General features: G+C 35.4%; 2 protein-coding genes across 4 annotated transcripts in view; one reads left to right on the plus strand and one right to left on the minus strand.

The window, feature by feature from the left end:
- LOC121871100 (general transcription and DNA repair factor IIH helicase subunit XPD-like) lies at window positions 1-15185 on the minus strand. Its single transcript, XM_042373248.1, has 16 exons — window positions 14951-15185; window positions 12892-12991; window positions 12399-12539; window positions 11817-11930; window positions 10718-10951; window positions 9383-9506; window positions 8806-8902; window positions 7823-7947; window positions 6650-6818; window positions 6033-6221; window positions 4883-5054; window positions 3877-3997; window positions 3461-3618; window positions 2775-2951; window positions 1399-1608; window positions 1-505 (listed from the first exon to the last, which is right to left on the minus strand). Exons 1-16 carry the CDS (start codon window positions 14953-14955, stop codon window positions 365-367), a joined length of 2277 nt encoding a protein of 758 aa, XP_042229182.1. The 5' UTR covers window positions 14956-15185; the 3' UTR covers window positions 1-364.
- Window positions 15137-19418, plus strand: part of LOC121871101 — a 26917-nt gene continuing 22635 nt past the window's right edge. For all 3 annotated transcript variants that reach the window (XR_006089824.1, XM_042373250.1, XM_042373249.1), the window contains exons 1-5: window positions 15137-15329; window positions 15455-15547; window positions 17056-17178; window positions 17652-17844; window positions 18323-18496. Coding sequence is in view for 2 of the 3 variants with exons in the window: in XM_042373250.1 (XP_042229184.1) it covers window positions 15295-15329; window positions 15455-15547; window positions 17056-17178; window positions 17652-17844; window positions 18323-18496 (618 nt within the window). In the remaining variant the exon portion in view is untranslated. The remainder of the gene's footprint in view (window positions 15330-15454; window positions 15548-17055; window positions 17179-17651; window positions 17845-18322; window positions 18497-19418) is intronic.

Here is a 19418-nt window from a genome sequence, read left to right on the forward strand (position 1 = left end):
TTTCCATATTCCTATCAGTTTTATTCAACAGTACATACAGTATATAACAAATATACATGTGGCAATTCTTTGTAAAAAAATAGAATTAAGTGTCTTTCACTGCAACAATATTACCTCAACATAAAGGTATATTCCACAACAGTTGTTTTCCTATTAGTTGAAGTAAGTCGAGTACAGTAATTTATCCAGTTGTTGTTACATTGAATCGTCTATTCAATGGACTATATGGAGAAGAAAATCCATTACATTGAGGGTCAGTTAGATGGTAAACCCCCATCTAATGGATTATATGGAGAGTAAAGTCTGTTATCTGGAGGTTTCACCATACAGATATAAAATAAATATAGGTCTTTCTTAATCCACTTCAAAAGGACTGCTGTGCTCTCTTTTGAACTTTCTCAATATTTTCTGCAGAGTTCAGTTGTTCAAGAGTGAGAAGAGACACTCCTAACTGGTCATCTCGGGTGAACGGCTGAGCCATCTGCCTTAGCCACGGCCTTGTTACCTGTGTGAATGGAAAATTACATTACAGTATTATCTCTGTTAGATGGAATCCCTCAAACACGGAACTCTCTGATGGCCGGAATTGAAATTTTCTCGTAAAATTCCAGCTTTGGAAATGATTTTCCCGAGGGGCACATTTTCCAGAAAATACCAAGAAAATTTCCCCGATACCCGGAAAATTCTGGGGATGGGGAGATTTTTCCGGGTTTGAGAGATGATGAAATGAGCAATTTCTGAAACTACCGAGAACATTTTTCTGTTACCCGGAAATAGGGATTTTTTTCCAGCTTTGAGAGAGTCGTCTCGTTACCCGGAAATTTCTCATTCCCGGAAGTGCTCTGCACCAATTGTTCCGGCTAACGGGGATAACACTGTATACTTGAACTGGGAACTATTCAATTAAAGGTTTAGAAAAATTGAATACCATGTATGCTCCATCCCACAATTCTTAAGTGGCATCTAAACCAGTGATTGTGTAATTAGGTAAATGATTTATAGAATGAGAAGAAAGGAATGAAAATGACCTAAAAAATAAATAATAATACCACAGCATAAAGCCACACTCTTAACTTTACCTTTGACGGACAGTACTTACTTAAGCAACATAAAGTCATACACGTAATGTATTTATATATACCGGTTATTTTGTTTTTCTGAACTAATATTCCCAAATTATTTCAGTTCCCACTATGTTCCAAAGAACTTACTTATGAAAATTGTAAGGCTGTCTGTCATACTCCAATGAGGCAAGGAATGAATAATAATTTGAACTAAAAAGGAAAATAGATGCACAAATTTGTACATAATGATCAATGAATAAATTCTCATGAAAAGAATAGAATTGTGACAAGCAATCTTCTGACAGAATGCACAAACAAGTAATTTAAGTCTTACCTGCACAGCTTCCTCTGTAGAAAGGTTGCATTTACTATCTACCAAATGTTCTTGGATCCATCTTGGCAATTTATTTCGCTTATCTGCCCGAGCAAAACGTTTGTCTGCGAAGAGCATAATACCATAATCGGTCTTTCCACGCATAACTCGTCCAACACACTGAGCAGCATGACGCATGGCATCAAAAGTCAGAAAGTCACTTTCTCGAATCTGGTAAACAGTGAAATAAGATGGTTCATACTTAATGTGGATTTTGTTTTATTTTTAATATAATGCAATTTTATGCTGTAATTGCCAGCACTATATACAGTACATAGCACAGTGTTATTATATTTAATTTTTGTATAAACAAGAGGGAGAAAGGGGAATATACACTATAGGATGACAACTATTTAACTGACAAAACCCTAAACATTTAAGCTTACCTATACAGTCGTCTGTTCACTTGAACTTTGCAACTGAAGCCGAGGGTCAGTTTGTAACATGACAGCTGATCGGCTGGCAGACTGACGTACAAAGAGTCACTATAATTCTCTAGTATATAATCTATCGTACTTATTATTTGAAATTTTAAGGGTTACTAAGTTTCCTGTGTTGATCTCTGATAATTTCTGCACTTGAAGCAAAAATAAGCTTGTGAAATATACTGGCATAAAAATGACAAAGGGAACTCCTTGCTGCAGGACTTCACACAGTGCGATCGAGGATGTCACTGAAATTCTGATATCCTTTTCTTGTTATCTGTATGATATTTGTATTATCAGTATGTTTCACAAGATAATTTTTGCTTCCCAACTGTTGAAATTATCAGAGATCAACAAAAAATTTCTTAACCCTTAAAATATCAGATTATAAGTACGATAGATTATATACTAGACAAGTGTAGCGACTCTTCATATGACAGTCTGCCAGCCAATCAGCTGCCATGTTACAAACTGACCCGAGGCTTCAGTTGTATAGTTAGAGTGAACAGACTATAGTTTACCATCTAAAAGAGTGTACAAATAATAGAGTTGTAGACACTGTACTTTAAATTACTATGTTTCTATTTTCACTCTGTGTCCTGCAGTGTAAATCTATCATTCTCCATGACAACCTTTTGTTATGCGATGAGCAACTCATGCAAAATCTCTTCAAATGTGGTCAAGGAATATAAATTTTATTTTTCCATACATATTCCCCTTTTATTGACACAGTGCACAACAGTCCTGCTTAATTCACCCACTATTTCTTTACATAGAGTATTTTTCTGTTTCTAATACATACAGCTTCCCCTTAGTCAAAAATCCTGCTTTAGTACAGTATTCTAAATACTGTACACACATATTATTAAAAAACAAGAATGGACAAAGTCAAGCATATTATCCTGTACTTACATTGAATTGGTCACGCAAATACTCCAGTCTGGCCTTCAGAATTCGACTCTGGGTATACATGAAAGGGATGCCCATCATGATGACGCATCGCCCATAATGGTGGTCAAAATCTATTCCTTCTGACACTTTCCCTCTCGCAACAGCAAGAAGAATAGCTCCTCGTCCTCTATCACAGGCCTGAAGATGAATACAGTACGGTACAGTACAGCTGTCTCTTGCAACCTCACTTGTCAGGTTCTTAACTCTAATGTTAGAGTTAATGGTATTTCGTGGACAAAAATGTAAATAGAGATGAATGGAAGCTAGTGTCGGTGCAGGCATCAACACAAACTATATTAGCCGTCCAGATATTTTAAGCCATCCGGTATCCAGCCAGATAGTAAAATTCACTATCTGATGCATCCCTAATACATTATTATTATTGTTCTTGGCTATCACAAGATTCTGTCATCTGAGGGGCACTGTACCTACCAGGGGACACATCGTTCAAAGTCAAAATGTTCAAGCACTGAAACTGGTAAGAATAGCTGATATAGTCCATAAATCTCTTAAAGAATTAATAAAAATCTTTGAACCTTCTTACGGTATTGCGACCACAAGGGTGAGGAGCGCCATTGGTTCATCCTAAAAAAAATTCAAATTTAATACATAGAGAACCGAAATGCTGTAACAATGCTGTTTCTAACCTTCATGTAGTTGACGAGGGCAAGGGAAGTTTCTGCATCATCTTGTGTTTCAATGAACACCAACTTATGTCTCTGCAGGTCACTTATAATGCCATGATCATACCAAGTGGCAACAACATTTTCCAGGTACAAGTATGAGGTAAAGAAGCACACCATTCCTGTTATGAGAGAGAGAGTGAATTTTGTGGTTTAAATTATTCTTGGATGAAACTTTTTTCTTTTTTACCAAGCATGTGTACGTGTGTGTGTGGGTGTATTATAATATTAATTAAAGTTATTCACTCACACACACACACATGTACTTTTATAAAAATTCTTTTCTAACTATAGTCAGCAATACTATCGCACAATATTATTCTTTACATACAGTAGAGTACTGTACTGTACAGTACATTAAATAAAGCAAATACACCTACCATCAGGTACGCTTCTTGCCATTTCTACAAGAAGTTTGCCATAATTACGAACAACGGCAGGATCATCTCGTGACTCAAATTTAGACGATATAGCCACTTGATCGTTGCCCTTTGTCACAATCTACAAATCATATAATTTTAGTCAAACTTTATGAATTGATCAACATCAGGCCAACAAAAGCTATGAAAGATGAAGAAGTATCACAAATAATGAATTCAGAGAGAACTTATGTACCTGAAAAATGGAAAACTATAAGGTATGAATAGAGTAATTACATAATAAGATTGTGAAAAATAAAGGTGAATCAGCAGAGGCATGCATAAAAAGTGTGTGTATGGCAGCAATGATAATTGAAACTGCATCTACCAAGACAAAAGATATTATGGTTTTATTCTTGTAAAGGGAGAGAGACTCAACTAACTGTGTTCAGTCTGAGACATACTGTATTGATCTAAAACAAAAAAAGTGGGGAGGGATCCATATCTAGACCCTCAAAATTTTTTTACTTTTGATTATTCTTACACCTTTTAGTGTTGACTTTGTCAATATTTACATAATTTACTGAAGAAATCTACACGATGTGGTCATGAAATAAGTAATTACCATTTCCTTAACCCCTAGGCTTCAGGTCCCACAGTATGATGTTTTGTAATTTTGTGGTACTGTTTGAATCGTGACATGGGCCTGGCTAGATTATGTTGCCAGGTTGGCATTTATTTTTCACTCGCTCACAGATGCCAGGGATTTCGCCCTTGGCTTCACATACCTCACCAAATGTGTCTGCCCCTCAACCCCCAAGCACAAGTATAGTAGGGGTCTCTTGACTATTCCCTTAAACTAAGATACATATGAAAGACCTATGAGGCCTGATGCTTGTGATCCCCTAATGTAAATGAGAATGGAACTAATTTTAGTTAAGCAACAGCACAAAAATAAAGTATAGCTGACAGAGACCTGTGTGAGAACAACTAGTGTAAAATATAATATATACATAATAAAACTCACCATTGGGAGGATACATGGCCGAGCCAATGTCATGGTGAATGAATTCTGAATAACTGGGTGGAAATCTAAGATCTTAGGATACATATCCAATGGTGACAGGGTACCAGATGTGATCACAACTGATTGAAATTTTGTGAAAACTGGCTTGATGGCAATGGACGAATCAAGACATCTGAAAATACAATTTACTGGTGAGCAAAACATACTTTCATGCACGAATAAATGGAGAAAACATAGCACGTCTTATAAAAATACTAAGAATATAACCGATAAATGCATGCAGTAATATATGCCAGGTATGGGAGCTCAATAATACAATCCAGTATTATAGCCAAGCAACCTGCAATATTCCACCAACTAGACCACTTGGCAGAGTTTGAGAAAGAAAGCCCCATGCCAAACATTGTGGGATGGTTCAGTAAGTAAGGAGATACTCTGCACTAATTACACTTATCTTATAGGACAGTGTAATCTACCAACAAAACAGTCCAGCAATGAAAGGTTCTCCTAGGGGGTAGCTATTCTAGTTGGTGGGATTTCACTAAACATTCACTCATGACCCACAGGCTATAAAAGTTGGTCATTCAATCAAAAATTCATTGTAGATGTTATACCTGTTAGTTCAAATACTGAACTGCCTCCAATTCTTATTTTTTTTTTACGGGGAATAGCCCATCCAGGCACTGGTCATTGACCCACAATGGGGCCTAGGGGGCGAAAAAATAAGAACAGAAAGAAATTAAAAATAGAAAAGGAAAAGGTTATATTAATCTACACCACAAAGGTGCTGGGAACCATCTATTTAAAGTGAGACAGATTGCACGAGTGTGGAAACACAGAAGAAGGCAGAGCATTTCACAGTTTGGCTGTGTGAGGAAAGAAGGATGTACTATAACGGGTTATTCTAGTGTGACCGACATCAAGAGAGAAACAGTGGGCACCGCGGGCAAGATGAGTGTTCCGAGCCCACGGCCTCGCCGGCGGTAATCGTGTTTATGTTATTTCTGCTGCAGTGTACAGTAATTATGAACATTATACTTTTTAATCATGCTAGTCTTACAGCAACTGATAACTCTGTATTTTAAAAATTTCTCTCAGGAGATTTATTTAAATTCAAGTAAAATCACAAAGAACTTTAGAAATGACTTACCTTAAATACATTATGGGATTTGGAATATTTGGAGCCTTGTCCTCAAAAGGTTCTATAATTACTACAAAACCCTGCATGTACGTGGACACTAAGGTGGCAAAATGAGCAACAGCGATTAAGGGTGAAAGGTCACTGATATCTGTCAATTCTAAGGAACGGATAATTGAAGAAAGACGTTCAGAGCAGAACCTAAAAAGTAAAGAAAAAGTAATAATGAGAAGTTTTACATTATGGTTTTCAATTTCAATATTACTGAAATTTAAAAGTACAGTACAGTAATCCAACCTTTACCTTGATATAAAGTGAGCAAGATCCTACAAATAATCTAAAATGATTCAGAGTAACTTTAGATTTCCTGAATATTGAAGCTTCATAGTGCAATATATTAACCAGAACAGAATTCCATACACATCTATCTCTTCATGCCACTCCCCCCCCCCCTCTCTCTCTCCCATAACAGTCACATGGTTGGCATAACCTGATAGTCCACATTCTGACAAAGCATTTTCTGAAATACTGTACTATCCAAAATTAATCACTAATTACCTAAATGATTCAATTACCAGTTTGTTTCACTCACCCTTCTTTTAAACCACAAATAAATAGCTGAACTTTACCTTAATGGCTTACGATCAATGAAAGCTCTGTTTTTAAGGTCTTTGAGTATGCCTGCTGGGGATTCCTGAACAGCATGTGTCACAGTCAGGCGCATTTTCAAGAAGTCAATTAAACGACGCATGAAAGATATGAAGAAATCTGCTGTTCTAATATTTCCAGGGACATTTTCTGAAATAATAGAACACACATTGTATCTTCTATATTAAGAGCAAATATTTGTATACAGTAAGACTTTTCTACTCTTTAAATACTGTAGGATGATGTGGGGAGAAGTTTGCCCATTATTTTAAATGTGGTATATCTCTCCCTACTCTCCTATGAGCACTGTAATAGCAATGAATAAAAGGAACTTATATGTCTTGAATTTGAGGAAAACAACATTGATGGGCAAAGGAGTTGGCTTGAGGCAAGTGTAGGACATAAAGTTTGGAGCATCTGAAAAGGTATAATCAAGAGAGGGTATGGCATTAGTGATGAGCAATAACATGTGAGGATATGCAATGGAATATTATGGGGTCAGTCCCAGAATACTATGAATCAAATTAAAAGCAAGGTATGAGAGAGGAGTTACTTTAGCACATGCACTAATAATGAGATGAAAGAGGATAAGATCTGAAGATTTTGGGAAGATATGAGTAACTGCATCAGAAGTTTCAGAGTGAGAGAAAGTGATGGGAGATTTATACTGTATGTGAGAGAAGTCATTTAACATACGACTTATAGGCCATAAAAAATTCTTGGTTTAATGAAATATACAGTATTATGATGATTGGTGCTCAACACTCCTAGGTGTGATACAAAATCTATCTACCTGAGACATGTTACACTTGTCATCCAACTCAAAATTTACGAACAAAAAGAAACTTGTCAAATTATTTCCTACTTTGTGATTGATTAGGGGAGGTACACATCATGTTGTACCCAGACAATTGACCCATACTTAGACTTGGCTTCCTGAGTAGATGATGGAATTAAAGTCACACAGTATACATATAATTTGGGATGTGAAGGCATACCTCTTCCTATGGCCTGAATATTTGTGAGCCATCTGGTCAGAGGTCATTGAATACTGTACTTGAGACCATGACTAATGAGATGTCAGGCCAATACAATAACATACAATTCAAGCTGTGCATACATACAAGTGAACTACAGTACAGTACAGTACCTACCTTCTAAGAGATCTTTTGGAAGAATAGGGTTAGCAATAATTTCTTGTTGACTGGCAGCCTGCCGAAGACCTGCTACTAGTCTGTTATATTCTTCCTGAAGTCGGTTACTATCAGATACCTTGATCCTACAAGAGAGGAATATGCTGTAATAACATTTTGCCACAAGTTTTTACTTTCTTTTCTCACAAAAGACTAATCCAAATTTTCCATCTTACACTGTAAGATTCTTACAGTGCATCACATTACAGAAGTCAGAACAAATGGGAAAATGAAGTTCCCATAGATGCTGAGTACAGTACAGTAGGGTATGCTATAACGAATGGATTCTACTACGAATATTCCTATAACGAACGGTTTTACCTATACAATTGAGAATGCTATAACGAACGAAACTCCTACAACGAACATTATTTATTTTTTACTTATTTATTGTTTTTTTATTACAAGTATTAATGATATTCTTTATTTCAGGGGTTTAGATGCATATTTATGCACTTTTTAAAAATTTTTACAATTTTATATTATATTTTTCAGTGTTAAGTGGTTGTATTTGGGGGCCTGGAACGGATTAATCCTATAACGAACAAATGCTATAACGAACAAGGTTCGGGAACCAATTAGATTCGTTATAGCATACCCCACTGTATAGTGTACATGGTGAGGGAGTATTACAGTGGATAAAATAACTGTTATTGAGAAAATTACTCATATCTCTGCTTCAACATAAGTTCTCCCATTGTTAAATAAAGGCAACTAACTTTCCCATTTATTATTACTGTATACTGTACTCCTTTCTCATCCCTGTGTGGTGTGAGTCATGGGGAAAATACATGCCAAAAATAGGAGGAATTAATAGGGAAGAATCTTGTATATCTGGTAAGAGTAGTAAGCAACAGGGCCAAGACAACAAGTATAATCATTTACAGCTCATATTCTTAATAAATTTATAGTCTATTAGTAATGACTGATAGAATTTGACCAACCTTTGTACATGTTCATTAAGGTTGGTGACACATGTTTTAGCCTTGTCCAAAATTTTTCTGTTGATGTTAATGCTCATTGAATCTACACAAATGTTATCTGGAACACAAAGTAAAGTGTAAAATTTTAATATAGCATGTGGGTCCATGACCTGTGCCCGGGTGGGCTAATCCCTGTAAAAAAGAAAAAAAAACACGAAAATCTAGTTAAATGATAATTGCATTTACAGTGTATGTGAGCATTGAAGGATAGATACTTCTTTCCTGGTACCATATAAGTTTCCAGAGAACTGAACTGCGATTGCCAAACACTGTAAGGGTTATATATACTATATATTCTAAGTAAATATATAATGCCACTAAAAGGATATAATATAATAATTGTCTCCTTTAATAATGTATCTAAACTTCAACATCTGTTTGTTGTTCATCCTACACTATACTCTATACCACATACTGTTTAAGTAATTTGAGTCAGACTGGAAATATGGTGCTGTTGACTTTGATGACAGTATAATGGACTTGTGACTGAGTAACTCTCATAGAGTACTGCATCCTACACACAACGGAAAACACTTACCTATATTATGAGCTTCATCAAAGATGACACAAGCTTCCCTTTTCATTTCTTTTGATACAATTTCTGAAATCTTAGGGTCTAATAGGTAGTGGTAACTGTACACGACAACATTTGCCTGCACTACCTGAAAAATGAAGGTAAAAAATAATATAATGATTAAATTTTCATCATTTCTAGTGTTGGTATTAAATGTTCCTCACTATGCTGCAGTCTGTAGGTCATGGTATACTATAGCTCCTGCAGTTAACGTTGCTGATAAAATAAGAATTAATATCAATACTTAATTCCTTATAACTGTAAATGTGTGGCCAGTGTTATGATAAACTACTTCTCAGTTTGTGTAGGGAAGACTATGGTCACAAGATGGCACTGGCCATCAGTCAGTCTGGGGTATAACTTGCCGGTCTTGGTACAATAGTATGTGGAGCCCTGTGATTGGTCCTGGTCTGGAGGTGGAAAATCTGGTGTACTCCAGTCAGTTACTGAGTATAGACTGTGAAGTCAACATCTGGTCTCCTGTCTCCTAAACTATAAGTATGGAGTGTTGTGCACTCTTATTGTTCCAGATTTATTATATTTTATATGGTGATGTTTACGATTTAGTGATTATTTATATTATTGTGTGATAGTTAGCATTTATTGTTCATTTATTATTAATCTAGTTTTCTGATTTATTTTGTTGTAGTATATATTTTATATAAAATTCCGTCATCAGCTTTAGTTATTTTTGTAAATAAATAGTAAGATTAAACCTTGAAGGTAATTTTCCTTATTAAACGGGCTGTAGAACTTGTTATGGGAGGGGCGGGTTAAAAACTCGCTTAGTATCGTAACACCAGACATTATGTTACTTAGTTGAGTTTAACAGCAAAATAAGTACTGTACTGTACATCATATTTGGTAGATTGTCATCATTACCCTCTGATAAGTGATAAACAGGTACAGTATACTCTTGATTTAACATGCGCCTGGCAGTGGAATTTAACGGAATCACGCTTGATTTAGTTAACTAGTTCACTAAATTGAGAGAAAATAACTGAAATTTGATTTAGCGGAAATTGTGATTTAACGGAACAGGGCGGCTCGAATTAGTTCATTAAATCAAGAAAATACTGTAGTATCATGGGAGAACTAATCACAGTTGCAAGTCACATCCCCTCACTTATGGTAAATAAATTCTGTAATAAATAAAAAATTATCATGATTTGGCATTAAATGCAAACTTAAAGCAAATCAGTAAAGGCATTACAGTAGTATTAACATTTAAACTCGTAGTCTGATCCATTAAGTACACTGCACATATTTTAAGAAGGGTCGGAGATAAAAGTCACTTACAGCATGTCGGGCTAAAAAATAGGGGCACCAGCCTTTCTGATTTCCAAACTCTCGGAGGTCATCAAGATTGTAGCATCCAGCAGGGAGAGGAAACTCTCTACCGTGGAGATCAAATTTTTCAAAAAAGTCACATTGAGGTATAGTGTCATCCCGCTGAGCCCTGGAACGTACATAGGAGGCTGTGAGTGCATGGCAGCCACCATCAATCAACTTGCCATCTCTTGCCTTATTGACCTGTATGGGAAACATGGAGTAAATAATTACATAACTAGTGTACAGTAATCTAAATCCATTCTATACCACAACCTTGAATATCATCATTCACTACAACGAAGGAAACTAATTAAGGAACCTAATATTATATCAGGAAGGGTTACTCAAATCATCAGGTTTATGGAGGGCCAACATGGTCTGGTTGATCCAGTCAGTGAGTTAAGAGATCACAGCTTTCTAACTTTACTTTAGTTATGTACAAAATTTCATGCTATGTTGAGATTTTGATACAGGGAATATTAATATAAAATTTAGATGAAATACCTGTATGTATATGATTACTGTACTGGAGTCTACATAAAAAGTCCCCATTGTTTTGGGTTAATTAAGAGTCTTATCAATGTTATTTTACACAAACTTACAGTATGGACAGTGTTTTAGCAACTTTTAACATAAAAAATGTTTTATTAAAGGATTATTGTACAGTAGTATTGTACTTTACTATATGCCTAAAAGTAAGTTTGCAATCAATAGTTTTAAAAATTTACTTTATTATATTTTTCATACAACTAATAAATGTTGACTAAACCACAAATTCTCCATTCATCTCAAAATCAGTCTTAGGTAACAAAAATAGTCCGTACAGTAAAGTACACGTAAAACCTGGGTAGTACCTAATCATTCTTGGTAATGTACATTATTTTTATCTCTTGTTTGAAACACAGTAAACTATATTCCTCTATTATACTGTTTACAAACATTTGCTGTATATCAGTGTGCAGTACATAGGAAGTTTACAAAACATGCGCATGTTGCAATGTACAGTATTTATACTCCTGGTCTTTTCTTAATAGTATGTTAATAATCCATATAAAATTAAATTTACCTCAGGATTGATACAAAGATGTTTCCTAGAAGACAAAGCCAAACCAGTGATATTGCATGGCTCTCCATTTTCTTTCTCTATGTATGCTAACAGCTTCCGAAGTTCCTCAATTACCTGTAAAAGACACAGGCATGAACTATCATTGTTAGAAGATAATACTGTTTCCCACAGTCCATACAATGTGCAATGATCTCATAGCCAGGCAAGGTGCATTATCTCGAATATACTTTACTTAAAATTCAAGCTGGTACGCTGAAGTTCATCCCTAATCCTTTCAAACTGGTATGGTTCCATTCCATAATAGTATGAGACAAAAAATTGGATGAATCTTAGAACTCTCATTTTATGACTGAAAGGTCAACAGATGGCTCATGATTTACAGCACTCACTACCTACCAATACAGAACCATCATGTCATGTTTGAGTCAAACAGCATTACTACCAGATAAATTAAATTTACTCTTCACAATCAGTTCTGGGCTCTTTTTCTGTCCAGTACTGAAAAAAAAAACTGTCTCAACAGGAAGTAGCCTATGTACTAAATGAAATTAAGAGATTTTGATTTATGATTCTGCTTCTTACCTTTTCAATCTCTGGAATTGTTCGGGAGCAATATATGAGTTTGGTAAGATTCTGAGGATACGCTAAGAGATAAGAGACGATCAATGCAAGAAGGGAAATGGTTTTCCCAGTTCCTGAAGGCATCTCCAATATACAGTGACCCTGAGGATGAAAAAAGAAGTATGAAAATTTAAATTGTAATTAGCCGTGCATTCTAAAGATTCAAGGCTGGGGTATCAAGTCCACAAGGTGTTTTTTTTTAAAGTTCCATGTGCCTCTAGCTGACATGCCTTGGTGGACACCCCACACTCAACCCATCTCATTTTGTATAATTCTATGTGATGCAAGACTTTCTGTTTATTCAACTTTGATCTATGATATTTATTTGTAATCTATTAGTTTTTGTTCAATCTTCCAATCTTTACCCTGTACGATGTATCTCTTCTAAACATACAGTACAGAAAATTCCAAATATGAAAAAAATCAGGTTAAATAACTTCCTTCATTCCAATACCTTTGCATCAAGTGTCCGTTTCAGGTCCAACATGTATGAGTACTGCTCGGGGTAAATGAAATCATATGGGAAATACACCTGCATCCCATCCACATCAAGCCTGTAACAAAAATGTAAAACTGGTCAGTGAGTTCCAACTATAACCTGAAGTCTGTTAATGTAGAAGAGTAGCATTAGTGAGTTAACAAGCAATCTCTATAATTGTGTTGTATTTTAAACAATTTTAAGGAGCAAAACTATATCAAACCTGAGCAAGGCACAATTGTTAATCTTACAACAATTGATGTATTTTTTTGTTAGGTATCACATAACTTAATAAGACAAGTTAAGATGGGAGAGAGGACACTTGTATAACTCTTCCTTCATATTTATATTTAATTAAAGATTACTGTAGCCTTCAGGAATTATAATTGCCTTAGTTATTTGCAGTGACAATATTGTTGGGGTAGTTGAATGGATTTCAGTATATTTATCTCATATTGTTATATACAACCACACGTAGAACATTACCAATTTATCATATCATATACATAACCTAAATCGGTCAATTTATAGGATCACACCAGTCTTTATTTTTATTTTCAAAATAGGTTTTTCCTCTGGTTTTTGGTGAGTCTCGAATGAATTTGATATCCATTTGCTCTGGAAATAATTTTTTTTTTAAGATCCCCCACAATCATAATGGAATAAGTAGGATTTTCTTTCTTTTTCGAATAAATCAAATAAATCAAATACTAACCAACCAACAAAACCTAAACTAACCTAATCCCCTATTCTTCATGCCCCCCACATATTATCTTAATCTGTAAAACTATTGTGACACCACCAAATATGCTGTTCTTCACGCAGTGTACACTGGTTATTACACTTTGGACAAAATACTATACAGGTATTTGGTAAAACACCGTGTTTTGTTTTCTAAAAAAAAAGATATTCCCTCACAATTTTTCTGGTGTAACTCTGCAAATGGCGCAAAATAATAATTCTCACAATATCGGCACAGCTCTTCCAACTCAAATATCTGCTCTCGACCCACCCACTCTTTGGTCATTGGCTAAAACAAAAAAATTGGCCCAATAAGAATACTCCTATCGTTATAGCCAATAAAAAAACTCCCACTTCACACCCCGCACATGCGTTGTAGACGCTTAAGAAGCGAACACGCAAGTCTGGAGCGATGCGTGAGCGGGTGTCAGACCTCCTCCGCCAGATGTAAAAAAATCATGGCGACACTTGTGAATGAGCGAAAGTAATAATCTTGAAAACTAATATCTTGGTCATACTTAACTTCCGGTGGAAATATCATAGAAGAAAAATGTCTTAGAATTGTCTAAACATTATGAAATGCACATTAATAACAGCGAAATAAAGACCGGTGTAAAATTATAATTTCACCCCTAAATCTTGTTAAAGTGGGCTACTCGGCTATGCAAACTCTTCCCAAGGAATATTGTATAACAGTAGCAATTAAAAAAAAAAGAATGTTATGTTATTTAAGAAAAAATAAATTAGAAAATACATGTACAGTTTAGGTTAGATCAGGTTTGGTGGCTTAGTTTTCTTTATTTTATGAATGACAGATTATTGAATGTAGCTGTACTCTGTATCTAAAAAAAAATCTGAAACAAACCAATGTTCTTACTCAAGTAAATAAGGCAAACAAAGGCAGCTTCTCTGGAGATGGAAAACATAACAAATAATAAGTGATGTTTTCCTTGCACCCTTTCCTCAAGTATTACCAACAACTGTAACGTAGACGAAAGTGCTGGTTAATTAAGCCTGGTAATTCTAAGATAACTGATTTTTCATAAGGTGGTTGAATAACATAATAAGTGTAATAATTCACCTGTACATTTCCTAAACTTTACTGAGAAACAAAGACCTATGGACAAGGCTTATATCTACAGTAGTACCCAACACTGCAAACCTTGTGATATACACCTATTACTCTCTTGAACATTTAGAATAGGTTGTGTTTTGAATTTATGAAGGAGAAATATTATGTAATGTAAAGTAATTCAATGAAGTACACTGATAAACATGTTAAAGAACCACTTACAACATTATAACACCCTGGCGCTGTTTACTACTGGAGCCACAAGAGCACAGTGATGCATTAACCTATTGAAGCTATATAAGAACAATATTAATATAGAATTAGATATTTTAATTATTTTTATATTCACACTATTTTTATTTAAGTAATTTATATATGTATATTTATAATTTTAAGAGTGGTACTGTATATGTGGAAGGTCACTAAAAGAACCCCCAGCAGCAGCGGCTCTTGATAACAACACCACGCGGCGGCTGAAGGAGGGAGGTGGCTGAAGGAGGTGGCCACGAGGTCCACCACACACGAGGTCCTCCTATAGGTTTACTCCTCTCGTGAACCTGTAAATCATGCCTCCATTATATATAGTACCATGGTTTTCAATGTAAGTTGAGGAAATAAGGTGTTTTTTTTGTAGTTTTACGTGAAGACCTGGAGGTGATTGTCTTTTATTAGTCTTAGATTTATAGATTCCTAAGAAGAAATATTTTAAAAAGTTCTTCTTTTCAGACAAGAATGGCTGGAAGTATATGAAGGAGCTTTTTCTGATGACATTAGTCGCTGGAAAGCTGCACTAAATGCCATGATTGTGTGGCAGGCAAGGTAAGCAAATGGATGAATTAGGTCTTATTGTAGCAACAGTTTAATATTGTTTAAATGGTTGGTATGTTAGAGGTATAAGTGCTATGCTATTAAAATAAATATGTATGTCGTTGCTTTTATAAGGTGTATAAAACCACCATAAATTCTAGCCAGTCCAGAAACAATGAAAATGTCTGATGAATGTCTGATGATGGTTACTGAATACAATACATTACTTGTGTTTGGCATACTGTACATGTAGAGTAAGTACTTCCCTGTCTGAAGTACTGTCACCCCGTCTGGTCCCCAAGTTATGCTAGGGACTGTCAGTTGATTGAAAATGTCCAAAGGAGGGCCACCAGACTGTTGCTTGCACTATGGCACCTCAGCTACCCTGAGAGATTGGAATGCCTGAACTTGCGTAGCTTATACTACAGACGGGCAAGGGGTGACCTAATTGAGGTGTATAAGCATCTCAAAGGGCACTACTCAGTTGAGTGTCCTTCCTTGGAGCTGGCGGACACTCGCCCCTCAAGGGGTCACAGCTCTATGTTGAAGAAGCCACAGGCAGAGAAAACTGAGGTTTAACTTTTTCGGAAAGAGAGTTGTGAACTCTTGGAGCAATCTGCCAAGTGTGAGCTCTTTCAAGACCAGACTTGACAAGCACTGGAGCAGGTTCAGATACATTCAGGAGCCGGTGCTTGCCCAGTATTTGCCAACAGTGTGTAACAGAGACGCGACTGATCGCCCAAGCGGCTAACGAGATGATCAGTGGTGAAGAGGATAAAAAAAAGAAGTACAGTGAAATGTGAAAGGGCCATTGGGCTGAATAACTTTATATTAGAAATATTGAAGAAGTGAGGTGCCAGAACACCCATTCATAGAGTTAGCCTTATCTGAGGGACTCTTCAGCATTCTAACACACAGAAATTTCCTTGTCAGATAAAACTAAATTAAGCTCTAATCCTCTTGCTCCAGGAAACTTATGAGTCATTAACTACTGAACTGTACATCTGGAAGGATAACTGGAACAGGTTTGTTTCACTTACATTCATCAGTGATGAACTTGACTCCTGTTGTGTGGCAACTTATCATGTTCCACTTCTGCACAGGGGCTCGATGAGAACACTGTTAAAACTAATTTTATCTATGTATAATCAATATATGAGTACAATATTCATTTAACTAAGTCAGCAGGATAAAGGAGGTTTATTATAAAAGTATATCAAGTAAACAACTCATTATGACATCATTGTAAGTAAGAAATAGCAGAAGATCCAGGTATTTGAACTACCATCTTGTGTGGGAGTTGTAGACTAATAGGAGCACATGTATAAAGGGTTGTAATAAAGATTTTGGGAGTTGGTCATACAACCTGCTTGCTCGTATCAAACATCTTTTATGATCAATGTGTGACAGGAAAATATTGTCACTGTGGTTTTCAGTATTAGTTGCTTGTGAAAGCTATTTTTTTTTATTACATTACTCATTCTAGCATTAAAGCTACTCATTGCTCTTATACTTTTCAGGGTAGATAAATTACCTTCTGGTATTGATGTGACATTACCCTTACTTCAAGCCAAGGTGATAGATGCAGATCCCACTGTTGAAAAATCTGTCAAATCTGTCTTATTAGCAACAGCAATACAGAGGTGAGGTACTTTTATGTTTAACATTCTTTAAAGTCCTCCCCACTTAATGTAGGATCATTGGAAATAAGCAGATACACACTCACAATATCACATTTTCTTTTCATTAATTTTCATTTACTCGTTATTACTACTGTAGAAAGTTGTCAGTTTGGTTATATTTTTAGTTTCTACAGATACCTGTACAATAGCTTACTTCAATATTCTGACACTCACAGTGCTGTTAAGTCTACGTACAGTACAGGTATAAGCTTATAATCACCGTGTAACTTTTCATAAATTTCATATTTAGAATGTTCAAGTCTTGTGAAATTGATTATTTTGCTAATTAGATTTTTGGTTGGCAGATATTTTGTTCTTTGTTACCAAAGGAATGCAGGCGTGGAAATATGACATGAAACATTTATTTAATTTTGTTAGGACATTTTAAAAAGATTTTATTTATTTTCAACTTGTCTTTTAATTTTCCTTCCTAGGTTTGTGAGCTCAATTGTAAAGCTGCCACAGACGAAGTACTTTCAGAAACAGTCCATGCATGACCTTGCAACAGATATTGGATTACCTCTTCATCTAGTTGATCTTCGAAATGAAATTATACATGGCAATGGGGGTTGGACAGGAGGGCAGACAGTTCATCATGCCCTCGAGACAGCATATAAGTGGATTAAGGTATGTACTGCGTACATTACTGTACTGTACATACAAATAATAACTGGTGTTCAGTTGTTTAAGGTTTAAGAAGATGTTTCCTCTTTTTCACAATTCAAAATTACAGTACTGTACTACATACATTTCATCATAGTTTTACCAGAGATGCACCTGCTAAGTTTATTCTACTTTAATTAAATGTAGAAAGTACTGTACTGTATATAGAAGTTTATATTATACCTAGCCACTTGAACCAGTTTAGGATATTCCTTGATTGTTGCCATGTCAAATTCTGTCTGGTAGATAGATGCCTTGTATTGAGCATCTGTCTCCCATGTACTGTACAGTATCAGTTGTATATCCTTGTGTTAACTTATTCAGGTTGTCAACTAAACTTATTTAAGGTATTCTTATGCATTCAGTAAGCTTTTACCATGCTCTTGTATACATTTTATTGTGAAGTTGTAACTAGATAATTATTTTTATTTTATTCTTGTAGGGTTATTACTGGGATGCTGAATCTAAGGAGATGCAAGATCAGTCTGAGGAATCCACACCACCCCAGATACCACAAGATGAATGGTGCAAGTTCAAGAAAGTCATGACCATGTATGCTGCTACTCTATTATCTGATGCAAGGACTGCAAGTAAAAAAATGTGTCTTCAGAAAAAGGTAATTATTTTGATACATAATCTAATTTCATCTTGGACATGCAAAGAATCTTTACTGCAATAAGATAGCATTTAAATATCATTATAATTAATTGTATGTACAGTATATCTCTCGGCCTTGAATGAGGGGGACATGTCAGAATGGTTGTTCTGAAGAAGTGAAGGTCTATTAAGAGCTGTGATCATCCTTTTTTCCATCCTAAAGTATTCTATTACACATTGTAAATAATAGTTGTAAGGTACAGTATAATCTTGTGAAGGTAGTCACTTGATATATCAATTCTTACTTGTGACAACATTGGCATCCCAGCAAAGATCTCCCCTCCCCTTCCCCTCAATAGACAAAAAACATGAATTTTGTTAAAAGAAAAAACAAGGCATATGACAGTTTGTAGATTAGATAAGAATTAAAGGTTTTCTTAAAGACACAACTGATTTTCACTTAACATGAATTCCATCATTTAAAAACACTAACAAATTATAACTCACCTTGAGACTGAACAACTGCTTCTTGGAGTGATGGAGTAGTAGAAGTTTGGGCATTGTAAATTGTATGTGATTTGCATTGGTGTTGTTGGCCAGTGCCCATAATGCCATCTGTTAAGGGTGGCGAAAGTTTTTAAAACATCAGCTGATTGGTTGTTTTTGTTTGATATTAATCCTTAAAAAACATATTTAATGCTTCTCTGAAAAATGAAACAAAACATACTTAATGATCATCTTAGATTAAAGGTTACAGCCTCAAGTTAAAGAAAACACAAATATAGCCAATTTTGTCAGGGCTAACTTTTCTAACTTTTGTGGAGAAAGAGTTGTGAACTTTTGTAATAATAACCTGTCAGAGAATGTTGTGACAACACTAAGTGGGAGTTATTTGAAACACAGACTTGGCTAATGTTGTGTGGTGGTAATGTGCATTTCTC

Source organism: Homarus americanus, unplaced genomic scaffold, assembly GCF_018991925.1.
Source record: "Homarus americanus isolate GMGI-L3 unplaced genomic scaffold, GMGI_Hamer_2.0 scaffold52512, whole genome shotgun sequence".
Taxonomy (NCBI): Eukaryota; Metazoa; Arthropoda; class Malacostraca; order Decapoda; family Nephropidae; genus Homarus; species Homarus americanus.

Bases quoted from the DNA above. Each gene is read 5' to 3' on its own strand.
- LOC121871100 (XM_042373248.1), bottom strand. The intron at 9,507-10,717 runs GTAAGTGACTTT...TTCATTTTTCAG, and splicing joins ATTTTTTAGCCCGACATGCT to GTAGTGCAGGCAAATGTTGT. The intron at 1,609-2,774 runs GTAAGTACAGGA...ACTGTTTACCAG, and splicing joins ATTTGCGTGACCAATTCAAT to ATTCGAGAAAGTGACTTTCT.